This window comes from Anguilla rostrata, chromosome 13 (assembly GCF_018555375.3).
Source record: "Anguilla rostrata isolate EN2019 chromosome 13, ASM1855537v3, whole genome shotgun sequence".
Lineage (NCBI taxonomy): Eukaryota > Metazoa > Chordata > Actinopteri > Anguilliformes > Anguillidae > Anguilla > Anguilla rostrata.
The window spans coordinates 20,534,399-20,550,176 of NC_057945.1; the positions used below are offsets into that span (position 1 = coordinate 20,534,399).

General features: G+C 43.1%; 2 protein-coding genes across 3 annotated transcripts; one reads left to right on the forward strand and one right to left on the reverse strand.

Annotated features, from left to right (window-relative positions):
* Window positions 1-29: 29 nt before the first annotated feature.
* abhd14a (abhydrolase domain containing 14A) lies at window positions 30-5,709 on the reverse strand. Of its 2 annotated transcripts, none has more exons than XM_064305955.1 (5): window positions 5,557-5,709; window positions 4,024-4,304; window positions 3,460-3,575; window positions 2,872-3,107; window positions 30-1,313 (listed from the first exon to the last, which is right to left on the reverse strand). In XM_064305955.1, the coding sequence occupies exons 1-5, from the start codon at window positions 5,557-5,559 to the stop codon at window positions 1,131-1,133; spliced, it is 819 nt and encodes a 272-aa protein (XP_064162025.1). In that variant the 5' UTR covers window positions 5,560-5,709; the 3' UTR covers window positions 30-1,130. The 2 variants fall into 2 exon arrangements, with proteins under 2 accessions (XP_064162025.1, XP_064162026.1); XM_064305956.1 differs by lacking the exon at window positions 5,557-5,709 and adding an exon at window positions 4,824-4,968.
* Window positions 5,116-15,371, forward strand: LOC135238208 (zinc finger protein 721-like). Its single transcript, XM_064305947.1, has 3 exons — window positions 5,116-5,376; window positions 6,340-6,729; window positions 7,444-15,371. Exons 2-3 carry the CDS (start codon window positions 6,369-6,371, stop codon window positions 10,254-10,256), a joined length of 3,174 nt encoding a protein of 1,057 aa, XP_064162017.1. The 5' UTR covers window positions 5,116-5,376; window positions 6,340-6,368; the 3' UTR covers window positions 10,257-15,371.
* The last annotated feature ends 407 nt before the right edge of the window (window positions 15,372-15,778 follow it).

A 15,778-nucleotide genomic window follows, 5' to 3' on the forward strand; every position in this document is an offset into this window, starting at 1 on the left:
CATAATCTACTAAATAAAACCACACAATAGAACCTTATTTTTTTCTTTATTGTAACCATTGAAACACCCACTTATATTGGAGATATTCACTACTGATGATGAACAAATTTCAGCAATGTTTCTGCAACTTTTCATCAATATTTTTCAAAAGAATTTGTCAGATAAAAAGCGAGTGCCTAAATTGATGCTTTTCTGCAGTCTGCTGTAGCTTACGGAGTCATTCACTGAAAACGGCGAACTCATACTCAAGAACATTTCCTATTTATAATTTTTACATTTACAAAAATATTTAAAACAATAATGACAGTTATAAAAACAAAACAAATATTACCTGTTATTATTACAGCATATATTAAGCCATATACAGTTAAACCTCTATAATACATACAACTTCATAGAAAATAAATACAGAAATTTAAATAAAAATAAATAGCAGTCACAAAATCATAACATTATTAGTGGCAAAATGATAATTCACTGAGGCTACTGAGAAGAATCCTCAGATTTGAACTTGACATTCAGCAAATATTTAACATATTTTAAATGATAAATATCAGAGACAGAGTAAATGTATTTTACAGCCATGACTAAAACTGTACTGAACACGCACTTTGGAAACTGGCATAGCTATGATGACTATTTACCCAGAGTACCTTCAATGTCTCAAATGTTAGAATACTACAGCAACTTCTGTACCACTGCAAGGTAACCTGTTAAGCAGAATAAAACATGACAAATAAATGGCTTGAGGACATTTCCCCATGTAACGAGAGGGTAACAGTGATTTGTTACCCAAAGACCACATCCCAAGGTCTGGGAAGACAGGTCAAGGGAACTAACCTCCAAGTCAGCTGACTTCTTAATAGTCTCTAGCTCAAGGAGTCACATGTGGCAAAGCGGCTGATGGCAGCACATTTAAACCAGCAGAATGAAAGATCTCCCCTTCCACCGTCATTCAGCTTCCTTCTCTAGTAGAAAAGACTTCCTTAATTCACAGGGGTACGGCACAAATCTAAAAATAGATTGGATTTTCTCGTGCTAAATACAATAACCCCCTTCTCTAATTCCTCCTCCACTTTTCCCACCTCCTTCTTGTCCTATTCCTCCCCCTAGCTCTTCTTCTCCTGGTCTTACTCCAGCTTGCTGAGGAAGTCTAGCAGGGCCTGGTGAAACTCCCGGGGCTTGTCCATGTAGCAGGCGTGTCGCGCGCCGGCGAGCCGGATGGCGGCATGTCGGGGCAGCTGACTCAGGTTCTTGTAGGATTGAGCCCCCAGGTTAATGTCCTGCTCTCCATACACAATTAGAGTTGGAGTCTGTTAGAAAACAGGTGGCAAAACATGGGTTTTACAATGACGCCACACCAGTGTGGCTTCCAGAAGAACACCGGACCGAGATGGGTTTCAAAATAACACCAGACCGAGTGTCTGTCCCGTTATACTTCAAAAGATTGTTTCACCTCTATGAGGGGCTCATCAGGGCAATGCCATCGTCGTCTGTTTAGAAGTTCACCATTTATGGCTGATGAAAATCTCTTTTGATTTGTTAATTTTACATGCAATACAATTGACAATTTGCACAGGGTCTGCTTAAGCATAGATTGATTGAGTTAACCTGATAAATTAAAGTACAATACACGGATATGTATATCAGTGTTTACCCTAGGATTTTTTTCCAGCAGCGGCACATGGGATTCGCAAGGGTTCTCAGGTTTACGATGAAACTCATGGTTGCATGCGCGCACACAAACGCCCAAGCGAACACACAGCTGATTCATGGAACTTTACTACAGCTGATCCACCGATGTTCATGCCAGCATCTCATTTACACGTGCCATAAAGCCAGTCATCCACCAATGGTTCAATATTCAAATGTTATTCAAATTGTATAAAGAAAAACATTTTTTTTTAAAAGCATGAAAATTAACATTAGAATATGAAAGAGAAAAATGCAGCTTGTCTTCATTTTAGCTGCATTCGTCTGTTTAAAAAGTCGGGGCTGGGTCATAACGGCTGCTGCAATGCTTTTACTTAACAGACACTGCACTTCCATTTCATCCCTGGTTCCTTGGCATGATCGGAACGTATCTTTTCCTCCACTGGGAATATAGTGAATAAAAATTGATTGGAACTGGATTCTTCACAAGTGGACTGTCTGGTGTTTTTGGCAAATAACCTACAAGCCTTCCATTGGTATAAAATGCTTAACCAATTAAAGGGACAGTCCACCTTCTTCACAAGTGGGCTGTCTGGTGTTTTTGGCAAATAACCTGCAAGCCTTCCATTGGCATAAAATGCTTACCAGTTAAAGGGACAGTCCAACTTTTTGGGAAATTCGCCCATAGTTAGACGATAAGATTGATACTAATTTAATCCCTGTGCGTCCAGTACAAAAATATTAGACCGTATCGACGGGCTACATGCTAACTGTGCTACCACTATGGTTGCAGAGAGGAAGCAATGTTAGCTTTATTAAATCATGATGGAATTTTAACATGTTAATTCTATGGCATGCCACTTCACACCACCGCTACTTACCCTCTGAGGCACTTCCCCCTTCACTAACAATTTTCCTGGGGAAAGCCCTGCAGTCCAGTTGATATAGTGGAGCTAAGTCTAGTAGGTGCTTCACTCAGAGCACAGCAGCAGCATCTCACTTGGTTACTGAACCTGCAGTACTTGGGTTGCGTGTACGTAAAAATTGACGAAAGCTTCAAAAGTATGAAAGCTTCTAGGTCTGCACATAGGGATGCCCTCCTACACACTCATTCATTTACCCTCTCACCCATACATGCACACATTCACACTTGCACACACACACTAACTCACACATTCAAACCCACCGGCACATACACTGGCCAGTCTGCAGTCTCACCTGGATAGCCTGGTACTGCTGGGGTGTGTAGTTCCTGGTTCCCACAGGGGCGATGGGGATGAAGCCACGCAGCTGGGCCCCGTGTTTAATGAGGAAGGGCAGGGAGAAGTGTCCGCTCATGGAGGGGCTGAGCAGCACTGGGGTCCGCACACCCAGCGCCTCCAGGAACCGAAGTAGCAGGTCCACCCGGTTTTGATCCGTCTTCAACGCATCCGAGTCTGGGGTGTTACCAAATCCTGAAACACCAAAAACAAAACTATGTTAATGTAATTTATTTATTTCTTTTTTAAACCTTTAAACAGAATTCCCATTGCTGCACCATGCTCTGTTAAGACTAGTACATCAAAATTTGCACAGTCAGACAATCACTTCTGTTTCCCTTTGTAGTCCACCAGCTGAGCTACTGCAGCTACTACACCAGAAAACTACGTAACTCGAGCAGCTGATGCTGGCAAATCCCAGACAACAGACTGATCTGTGTGCAGTAACGAGACAGTGACATAACTGCCTAAGAAGAGCAATGAGGCAGTGATAAGCCCATAAGGAGACAGGCTGAGTGCAACTGAGACAGATTAAACAGGCTCGCACCTGGCAGGTCCAGTGCAAGGGCCTGGTATCCGTTGGTGGCCAGCAGAGCCAGAGTCCCGAGGTCCTCCCAGGTTTTAGAGGTGAACGCCTGGCCATGCAGAAGAACCACCTGCAGTCTAGAGGGACGGGAGCACAGGCAGATCACCATGGGTCACTGTACTGCATCTCTACCAACCACCCTCTCTAACAATGTGTGCAAATAGATATTAATAGTTTGGGTAGGCCTGGAAATAAATTAATCCACAGAAAGCAGTTACTTGCAAAAGAAAAACGCTGCCTGTGAGAGATACTAATTCCTATGCATTGACATGGGGGTTATATCATTTTTAGCTCTGTCCTTGAAGATGTAATGGAAAGGAAACTGTTCCAATGACTGACACATGCCTGCTGGAGGACACTTCCCAAAAATGCCATTTTTCCCCCTCACCCCCTTGGGTCACCCTGGAACTTTAAGTTACAAAGGAGGCATGCCATGGTTGGCAAAAAAAAACTGTGGCAAATTTTAAGCCACAAAGCAATTAAGTGGTGCAAACCATACCATAACAGCTCATTCGTATGTCTTACCTGGGTAGTATCTGCCTCCCTGCACCATCGATAGGCAGGGCCTCCCTGAAAAACAGAGGCGGATCTCCGGGGAGCTGTCCGGTACGGACTGTGACGTTAATGGTCGGAGGAGGTGGAGGTGAGGCCACTGATAGCCCCATCCTTTGAACCTCCAGAGACGGCTCCATGCTGCCCTGACGAATGGCCGGTAGCAGCAGGTACAGCAGCAAAGTAGCTAACAACACCAGGCCCAATACGACCAGACGATTACGCAAAAAGTTCATTTTACGGAGCTGTTTCACCTATAGGAAGGACGGGGAGGGAGAAATGTCAGACCATGGTATCCCACGGGAATGTTGGCACCTCGCGCTGCGAACTGAAACCAGTATGAGGCACAAATAAAACCAAATATGTGAGAATGATTAACAATCTATCTAGCTAATGTAACGAATTAATGTCTAACGTCAGTTACTTGGAATGAGCTAACAACAGTTACATGTTTAGTCAAACATGTTCACGGAGAAATATATCGCTAGGCAACTAGCGTTATGCATCTCTAGTGCAACATTCACAAATATAATTGCCCGGTGGAGCCTCGATTGCCACAGCCGCGGAGATAGACTAGCCAAGTTACGACAGCATTTCACTGCATACCTTTACACCCGCTAGCTTTAGCCAGCTAGCTGGATGCATTTGTTTACGTTAGCCATCGTACTAACCGGACATAAATTTATCTACATGCAAGCAATCGCAATGACATCATATACAAGGGATATCACGTTATTCTGGAAATGTAAATAATGCCACCCAAAACTATTTACCGTACTGGGAGAAATCCTCCACTGTATGTACAACCCTGCGCAGCTGTCAGTTAGCCCAAAGCTATCTTGTTAGCTAGCTAGCTACCTACTGTACTGGAGTTTTGTATAACCGGACCGTAAAGGAACCTTTCCGGTAATACGTAATGGGTTCCGCAAGTTTTTTTTAAAAACTCAAAATGATAAAATTACGCGAGGTACCATGACGTAGGAAGTAATCTAAATTGAGGTATAATGACAACATTTCAGCAAATACGCAATGAATGTGCTGATGAATTATCAACCGCGCGCACACAAAAAACGATGGTTTCATGTTTCTGTCAACACGTCTTTTTCAGATGCACACTTTCATTGAATCCTAAGAACAAACCAGGGTTATCATTGCTGATCCAGGATGTAACATAAAACTAACTGTTAAACATAAATCAAACTCAGACTCAAACACCCTGTACCAACAGACGGCTCATATTTGGGGATACTTTTTGGGGGATCACAGCCTTTGCTCAACAAGAAGCTTCTGTCCGTACTCCTGTCTACGTTACAGTCCCGCAAACTGGTGAGTAATATTAGAGTTTCCACATTTTAATGTAATGCCCCATTTATTGAATACAACTGAGGCCTTGGTAAAATGAATGATATGAGACTAGGGTGCTATTACGACTTGAGAGTGTCATTTCCTCCATTTCCTTCTGTACATTCTAACGCTAACGAATAATGTGATAAAAACATTTCTTACCATGGATAATCCCTGACTTCTTTACATTCTGGACAGATGTGACTGCTAAGCGAATTTATCGCTGTTACCGTCGCAACACTGTCGACCCAAGCAATGCAGGAAGCGCTGTCATAAAATTTCCTTTTGCCGTGAAGAGTGCTTGCCTGACCCAAGCATAGAAACGTTACCACGGCGGCGGAATTATATTGAGAAATACGATCTAAATGGTATTCCAACAGATTTGTATGACTGTAATTTCAACTGGAATTTTGACTTTTTTTGATGAACCTAAAAATGCAGTTTTGGTTAAAATATCACAACCACTAGGGTTGTGAGATTGTGAGTAAAATCATAACTGAGGGTTAACATCTATTGCCAGTTATTATCGATGTAGAAATTGTGTTTTATGACAGTAGCTGTGCCTTGGATTTACCAGTGAAATAGCCTATTATGATTGTAGACCAATGTAAGAACATGTCCCCTCTAAGGCAGGGAGATCTAAACTAAGTAAATATTTATGCTAAGCAGCTTAAGTAGTTTATATCAAACCAGCTCATACAAACTGGAGCATGAATGAAATGCCCTGGTTAGCTGTATCAGTTGCTATACATTTTGTAGTCTTTCTTTATTTATTTATTTGTTCATTTTTTTAAATATTATAACCTAATCTACATCATATTCAAGTTCAAGGTACAGTTTTACACTGCGCTCCTAAAAGGTCACTCAGGCAATGCATAAGGTATAAGGCAAATACATAATATTCCACATACTCCTGAGAACTGCTTTTATTCCCACTCATGTAAGGAACCTCACTTTACTGGCCAGGTGAGAGAATGGAACCAGGCTGCACCTTGCCTGAGGCCCCCCCTTACCAGCCCTTGCCTGATGGGCTTGATGATATAATTGCCCTGGAAATCACTGAGGTGTCCCCCGACTTGGTGGTGCTTCAGCTAAAGGAGGACACTCCGGAAGGGTGTGGAGTGGAAGCGTACAGAGATGATGGAGATGGTGGGGAACAAGGTCCCGTGTTCATTTGGGAGGCTATGCAGAGGGACGACTACAGCACCCAATGGAGGCCCCCTGGGGCCACCCCAGTACAAAGTCTGACCGACGGACAGATCGGAGAGTACTGCGGAATGACTGTTAACAGCGTGGCTGAGGAGATGTACGCAACATACACCATTCCAGAGACCTGTAAGACAATTATTCTATTCAGTTATTATTATTTGGCACTGGGGCCTGTGTGTAATGGGGGCAATGATGTTGAGTTTCACAGGAGGAACTGATGGGAAATCAAACCAAGAGATATAGAATGTAAAATACACTTGAAATAACAAGATCCAATCACTGCACTTGCTGAAATTTGCCAACCGAAATGTTAATATAAATGTTAATATAATTCATGAAAGGTTACTTTATAGCAGGGGTCCTCAATCTTGTCCAGAAAGGGCCGGTGTGGGTGCAGGCTTTTGTTCCAACCAAGCAATTACACACCTGATTTTACTAATCAAGGTCCTTAGCAAAGACTAGTGGCTGATTAGTAGAATCAGGTGTGCAACTGCTTGGTTGGAATGAAAGCCTGCACCCACACTGGCCCATTCTGGATAAGACTGAGGACCCCTGCTTTAGAGTAAATGGAGACTAACTCAGATATCAGAGACTGAATTGAGATGGAACTAAGATCTAAACCCACACATACAATCAGGTCCAGAATTATTGGCACTCCTGATAAAGATGAGCAAAAAAGGCTGGAGCTAACTATTAGTGAGGTAGCCATCTTTCAGTTTATTGGTTAACCATGAAGCTAAAACCAGCAAAATGGTGCATGTCAGGTTTGCATATATTACGTGTTAGAAGCTGGAATAGTCTATGTCTGGGTCTTTATTTTTCTGCTTCCCTCCGTTTAAGGTTTTGGAAATCTGGAGCTTCAGTTCTACCCATGTGACATCTGTGAGGCCTCTTTCACAGATGAGCAAGAGCTTGAAAGACATGTGAGTGATTCCCATTTCATAAGTGGGGCCAAGAGGAATGAACTGAGAGGAAAGGCTCCAAGCCTCATATGCAAGGAGGGTGGTGCACCAGGACAGACGCCGCCATTTGGTCTGGGTCTCTCACAGCCTAAAGTGCCCATGAGGAAGACTCAATCCCCCCCTCTGCAATGTGTGGTTTGTGGGAGGACTTTCAAGCAGCTAAAATGCCTTCAAAGACACATGTGGTATCACACATGGAGGCAGGGTCCCAGTAATAGTGTATCAGATGAGAAGCAACAGCCTGTGACAACAGTGACTCAAAATCCTTGTCCTAAGTGTGGGAGGACATTCAAGGAGCGCAAAATGCTAGACAGACATCGACGGATTTACCATCACAACCAGACAGTGGTCCTTCACAGGGGCCGCCATCATCCTGACCTGCTAAAAAATGTGAGCCCCCTGAGGTGCTGTGAGTGTGATCGACACTTTGGCACCAAAGAGACCTTCTATAAACACCAGTGCTTTCACCTCCGCAAGCAGCTGAGAGCTTTCAATGCATCAGGGAGGAAGAGCCATGGAGTGAATTTCTATCATTGTCAGCTCTGTGCACTTCCATTCACTGGGGGCCTGGAGTTTGAGCACCACATCAAAGTTACCCACCCTGAACAGTACAGGAAGGCTACCAGAAGGATATTTTCAGCTGGAATGACCAGGAGTAAGAGATCTCAAGCGTTAAAACACAGAGACAAGACTGTCAGCCTGGAAAATGCTGAAGCTGGGTTCCCCCCACAGACTGCTGACCCAGATGAAATACCAGCTATCACAGACCAGCAAGATTCTGAGCCTGTGCAGTTGTCATATCCCTGCCCTGAATGTGGGAAATCGTTCCATATGCAAGCATTGCTCAATAGGCACCAGAAAATGTACCACATTAAAGCTGAGACAAGGTTGCATAACGGTAACAACAGTTATGCCCATCATAAGTGCCCAAAGTGTGAGAAGACCTTCCGGACAAGAAGGATGCTACAAAAGCACAAGTGGATGCATCGCAAAAAAAAGGACTTAACATGCTGCGAGTGCAGACGATGCTTTGGTGCAGCAGAGACCTTCTATAAACACAAGTGCTTTCACCTCCGCAAGCAGCTGAGAGCTTTCAATGCATCAGGGAGGAAGAGCCATGGAGTGAATTTCTATCATTGTCAGCTCTGTGCAATTCCATTCACTGGGGGCCTGGAGTTTGAGCACCACATCAAAGTTACCCACCCTGAACAGTACAGGAAGGCTACCAGAAGGATATTTTCAGCTGGAATGACCAGGAGTAAGAGATCTCGAGCTTTAAATCACAGAGACAAGACTGTCAGCCTGGAAGGTGCTGAAGCTGGGTTCCCCCCACAGACTGCTGACCCAGATGAAATACCAGCTATCACAGAACAGCAAGATTCTGAGCCTGTGCAGTTGTCATATCCCTGCCCTGAATGTGGGAAATCGTTCCATATGCAAGCATTGCTCAATAGGCACCAGAAAATGTACCACATTAAAGCTGAGACAAGGTTGCATAACGGTAACAACAGTTATGCCCATCATAAGTGCACCAAGTGTGAGAAGACCTTCCGGACAAGAAGGATGCTGGAAAAGCACAAGCAGATGCATCACAAAAAAAAAGCCTTAACTACCAGAGTGAAATCCGAGGTTGAAGACAAATGTGCACAGACTGGTGACACTAGAGGCTCATGCAGTGTAGCAGCCAACACAGAGGAGCAAGGATCTGGAACATCAGACCTTCTACATCAATGCAGTAAGTGTGGCAGAATATTCCAGGTGCGCAAGATGCTGGACAAACACCAGCGGATTTACCACCGAGACCAATCAACGGTCCTTCGCAGGAGCCGCAGTCACCCTACCGTGAGCCTCCTGAGGTGCTGTGAATGTGATCGACACTTTAGCACCACAGAGTCCTTCCATAGACACCAGTGCTTTCATCTCCGCAAGCAGCTTAGAGCTTTCAGTGCATCAGGGCGGAAGAGTAAGGGAGTGAATTTCTTCCACTGTCAGCTCTGTACACTGCAGTTCACTGAAGGACTAAAATTTGAGCTTCATGTCAGAGTTACCCATCCTGAACAGTACAAGAAGGCTGCTAGAACCAGATGTTCAGCTGGAACGACCACAAAAACAGGAGAATCCGGAGATGGAAATAATGGAAAGACCTATAGCAAACCAATCAGTGTTGCAAAAGCACATGTCAAAATTACCAGAGTGAAATCCGAGGTTGAAGACAAATGTGCACAGACTGGTGACATGGGAGGCTCATGCAGTGTAGCCACCAACATAGAGGAGCGAGGATCTGGAACATCAGACCTTCTACATCAATGCGGTGAGTGTGGCAGAATATTCAAGGTGCGCAAGATGCTGGACAAACACCAGCGGATTTACCACAGAGACCAATCAGCGGTCCTTCGCAGGAGCCGCAGTCACCCTACCGTGAGCCTCCTGAGGTGCTGTGAATGTGATCGACACTTTAGCACCACAGAGTCCTTCCATAGACACCAGTGCTTTCATCTCCGTAAGCAGCTTAGAGCTTTCAATGCATCAGGGAGGAAGAGCAAGGGAGTGAATTTCTTCCACTGTCAACTCTGTACACTGCAGTTCACTGAAGGACTGAAATTTGAGCTTCATGTCAAAGTTACCCATCCTGAACAGTACAAGAAAGCTGCCAGAAACAAATGTTCAGATGGAACGTCCACAAAAAGGTGAGAATCTGGAGTTGGAAATAATAGATGAAATCCAAAGTTGGAGACAAATCTGCACAGACTGGTGACACTAGTAGCTCAGACAGTGTAGCAACCATCACAGAGGAGCTAAAATCTGGAGCATTAGGCCCTCTATATTAATTCCATAAATATGGTAGGTGATTCAAGGTATGCAAAATATTAGACAGACACCTGAAGCTTTACCTCCATGACCAAATGGCAGCTCTTCAGGGGGGCTATGGTCAACCTGCCATGAGACTCCTGAGGTGCTGCGAATGTGATCGACACTTTAGCACCACAGAGACTATAGACACATTTCTATAGACACCAGTGCTTTCAATGCATTGGGGAGGAAGAGCAAGGGAGTGCATTTCTTTCATTTTCAGCTCTGCACGTGGCTGCTTCCTGAAGGGCTGGAGTTTGAACTTCACGTCAAAGTTACCCACCCTGAACACCCTGTACAAGAAGGCCGCCAGAGCGAAATGTTGACTTGGAGATAAGCTTTTAAAGACAGAAGAAAATAGACAAGGAGAGCTGTGCACAGACTAGATGGATGGGTGTGGGACAGAAACATCAGCAGGTGGTAGTGCAGGGTCAGATTCAGTCAGGTCCAGTGGGAGAAAATATAACATGACAGAAAGACTGCTTCCCTGCAGTGACTATGGGGAATGTTTCAGGAGGCATCATAATTTGAGGAGACAGCAGGATTCCCACACGAGAATAGCCAAACTGTAGGACTGCACAGCATGTGACAGGGACTTCAGCTGCCTAAAGCACCTCATACAACACCAGTATGTGCACGCTAGAGACCCCTTTTTCACCTGCAAGGTCTGTGGCCAGCGTTTTCATGATCCTGGCCAGCTGAGGAGCCACCATAAGCTGCACTCAGAGTGGGCAATGTATGGCTACAGCTGCTGTGAGCAGAAATTTGGGCCGGCTGGAGACCTGCACATGCACCGTGAGGGGTCCCATTTGGGGCAGGACAAGTTAGGCTACAGTGCATGCAAGAAGACCTACCATAAAATACAGGTCCTTTGGAAGTACCAGCTGACACACTCAAAACAATGAGCATTTCTGTGTGGCTTTGGCTGATGTGAGCACCTGCAGCAGCATGAGAAGCTCTGCATGTGTGAGCACCAGCACTATGAGAACACCACCAAATCCACAAAAAGAGAGGCAAGAGAAGCTAACTGTTGCAGAGGGCACACCCAGAAAGCATTCTGACGTCAGGGGATCCTGTAGGCATGTAGCGGATAGAACATTGGGACCCCTTAAATGTAGCAGCTGCGGCAAACACACTTCAAAGACTGCTACAAAGAAAAAGGGACACACGGACACACAGACACTTGGACCTTCAGACATATCAGTGTGGCAGTAACCAGAGCAACTTAGGAGACGTACCCTAGGTGTGCCCTACAATGTATCCAGTAATAGGTCCATTGGGTCTTTCAACCCACCACAAAGGACACAAGGTCCAGGTCTGGCCCAGTTTGACCCACGCCTGTTTTTTGGTCAACTCCATCACTGTACACCTTACAACTCAGTAATATGAATAGGCTTGAAATAAGGGAAAATCCACCATGAGGTGTTCGGTTATATGATTTTAATTCATGATGTGAAGGCAAAGACCCAATCAACATGAAGCGGAGGGTCGTTCTGCACACCTTAGAGAGGATTATCCCATTTATACCATAGTCACTTGCCAAAACATTTAAACAAGTGCATTCACTTATTTTCTTGGATGTTTTTGCATTCAAAATGATAAGTTATTAAGCAAGAGAGGTACCATTTCCCTGGCAACACATGAGAATCAGATTAATATCTGATTATGCCGTCCCATAATACACAAGTTTACATAGCAGTGGAAATGCTTCACAATTCGGGCACATAGCCCAAACCGTAGATATGAACTAGCAACCAGACACTCCTTCTAGTTTGTCTTGTTCTAGTCAAGTATTTCTAGTCATTATGCTAGGTTCCTGTCATTTGCGTAACTTTGTATTAAAATTAAGTTTGATCTTGGGTCACAATGGTCTCACAGTATTTTTTTATACCATGGATAGCTAGCTAGCCATCTACTCTATTTCCTTCAAAACTGCAACTAAACTGTCTTGGCAAATTTATTGCAATGCTGTCTTCATTCAACTGAGCACCAACGATGATGTGATGTGCTGGAGCATAGCCTAACAACATAGCACAACATACTCTGTGAAAATAAATTTTGCACATATATACACAAACCTGCTTAGCTAGCTCAGTGTAGATGAAACTAAGATATTTGATGCAAAAAAATGTTCTCTGGAATACATTTCAGCCTCTGAAATCACAATGTGATGTTGATTTTTTAAGCTACCTGCCACATTTAGAATGCAAATCAGACTGTTTGTCTGGAAATACTTGCCATGTGTGCTTATCAGTTTTTAACACATGCTTTCCACCTAATCAGAATCAAGTAGTCACACAGCCCATGGTGTACCCATCTAGTATTGAGTGGAAATTTGTGCAGGGCTAAGGTTTCCAGAAGTTTTATATATAGATTCTTCAGATCATAGATTTGATTGAGCAATAACCACAGTATTACGCAACAGAGAATCCGGGGAGTATTTCAAATACTGCTGTACCTATGAGCCACTGAGCCTGTTACTATGGTGATAGCTTGGGCCAGAGACTTTGGAATGAAAGGAATCTAGGCTGTGTCCAAATCAGTCCGCCTGCCTACTGTTGAGTATAGTTGTTCAGTACACTGAATGAGAAGTAGGGTAAATTTTCACTTAATGAAGTGTACTTAAAATTGAAGGATGATTTACTTATTTTTGGGGTTTCGATTAGTATATTCAGGAGCATAGTTTTCAGGAAGTAAACATCCATTTGTTACCATAAATTTGATGCTCAGTTTCACATTAAATATGAGGCACAGGTTCGCTGACGTTTTTCTTCAACAATGACATGCAAGGGTGTAATGTTGTACGACACTACTTTTTGCCTCCTGTGTATGGAGTAGTAGATAGTTTATACATTGTGGACACAGTAGATAGGAGGCTAATTCAGACACAGTGTAGGTAGCATCCTTGTTGTCTAGTCCAACTAACTTTACCTCGACAAAATGGCGGACCTACAGAAAATTGAGCTCTGTGACTGGATGATTCCTAATGCAATGCTCTTTGGGACCGGTAGTGTTTATACCTTCTACAATTATGTACAGTCTTCTACTCCTCCCTTTTTTCAATGAATCTAAAATTTTCACGCTATTGTTAATTTTTTCAGTTGATGATTCAGCAAAGAGTTTCATGCCCATCCCGGGTTGGGAAATGCCCAACCGGTAGCCTATCATTAGCTGTTTGTAGACCCAAGGTGACAACAAGTGACAATGTTGTTTGCTGTCACAGTGGGGCCAAGTGACAGCCAATGTCGAATAGGTGACGTCAATGATAAAATGAGTCATTGTTAAAGTGACACCCAGCGCAGCAATGACAGTCAGTGTTTAAGGTGACCGTCAATGTTAAAATGGTATGTAATGTCAAGGTAACCATACTGTTAACTGTTCAGTGTCACCTATAATGTCACTGTAATGTCTGTAAAAATTACAGACAATAAAATGTCAGGTGTTTAATCAAAGTGACTGGTATTGTTATTAAAATTATATTATCATTCACTTATATGTAAACAATTTTACATTACACAAATACTTTATTTTTGATGCGAATCCTTAATGCTGGTATAGGCGAAAGTGTACTGTAAAAGAGCATAACACTTATCAGGGCCAATGTTTCCTAGGTTGGCAGATTCTTTGTTCATAGTGCACCATTTTTCAAACTAGCAGTTGGAAATGAGTCCTGCACAGTTTGATGAGGTTGCCACATCACACGGGAAGCTTTCTGCATTCCTCATACTCCTAGTGAAGAGGCTACTGCTACCACTGAGTCTGTAAGTGTAGGTTAGGTGGGGGATGTGTATTTAGATGTGGGTCTTCTGACCTACATGAACATGATCCTTCTCCACAAGATGAAGGTTCTGATGTTTTTGCTTGTGAAGTTAAGATTAAATTATATATATTTAATGTGGTCAAGGGGCATGAATGGAACTTATAGTCTTGGACATTGAGCTGCATTTGAGGTCACCTGACCCAGATGGGACCAAGTTGGAAGTACAAGTAATTTGCAGATATCAATGGTATTGACATGGTATTGTGTTGCATATTTTTAAATCCTACCAGGTGCAATCAAAGCAGTCTCAGATAAGCAGTTCATTCTGTCTCCCCTTCCTCTAAAACCGACATGCAGGCATATGAGACCTACCACCAGCTGCTCAAATTCTTGGCAGTTAAACAAGGAAGAGACCTCCTGCAAACCAAGCCCCACTAGGACTACAGAGGCATGCAGCTGCATAAGCATGCCTGGGCCACCAGTGGGCACTCTTTCCCCAAAGTCTTCCATGGCCAGTAGGCCATAGCATGGGGACCAATGCACAGCTGAACCAAGTAAACAAAAGTTCCTTTACAGAAATTGTTTTAATAATGTTCCTGATGGCAACTCAGGTTTCTTTTCATCTTCATTAATTATGTTGTACCTCTACATGGTGAGACCAAAGTGTATAAAATACCCATGAATAAGAATCTACACATTAACCACATGTGGAGTAAAATTGTGGAGTACAGAGCCAAAATCAATAAAAAAATCCCAAATTTATCCCAAAATTTATTATCCCAAATATTATGTAACTCACTGTATATACAAGTTATTATTTGTAGCTGCAAGGAAGGTCCAAGCTCAAAGTGGCCACAGTCATGTCTTGTGTCATAAATATAAGACATGCTGGCTCAGTGTGATGGCTTCATTTCATAATCCATTATAGTGATATTTTTGTGAGACATTTTGGGAAGATTTATACAACAAGATATTAAAAATAAATTATTTCATATGGTTTGACCATGATTAGTCCATGGAAGCCATATTTGCTCACATTTCCATTAAAAGGTCGTACATGCCACGTTTCAGATGTATCCTCAATAAAATTATTTAACTTTTATCCTCACTTTTTCTCCCAATGTGGGTGTTTCCATAAAGCTATGAAACGTACCTCAGTACATGACTTTCGGTTTCTAAAATATCCTGTATTGAAACCACAAGCTGTACAATACTATTTTTGCAATTGAAAGGACTCACTTATTAAACGAACAAGCCAGGGAGCACCTGCACATTCTCTGAGGGTAGCGCATGTGTTGTCGGGACGAGTGCAACACAGTGCTGCAAGGTATCACTCAAATTGCAGCATTTAGGTCTGGTTTAAATTAGGAAACAAGACTTTCTCTGTACCTCCAGTCCAATAATATTGGTTTTGGCACAGCGATTTTCCCTTTTTAAATGAAGTGAATCCCAAAAGAAGACAACTGCTCCCACTAGAAAAGTTAGTAAAGGGTGAAAAGAAAGGGAGAGAGAGACAGAGGGGAAACCCATCTGATGATAGTTAATAAATATGGGCCCCCACAAGGCATGTCTGCAAATATAATCTGATGACATCACCTCACAC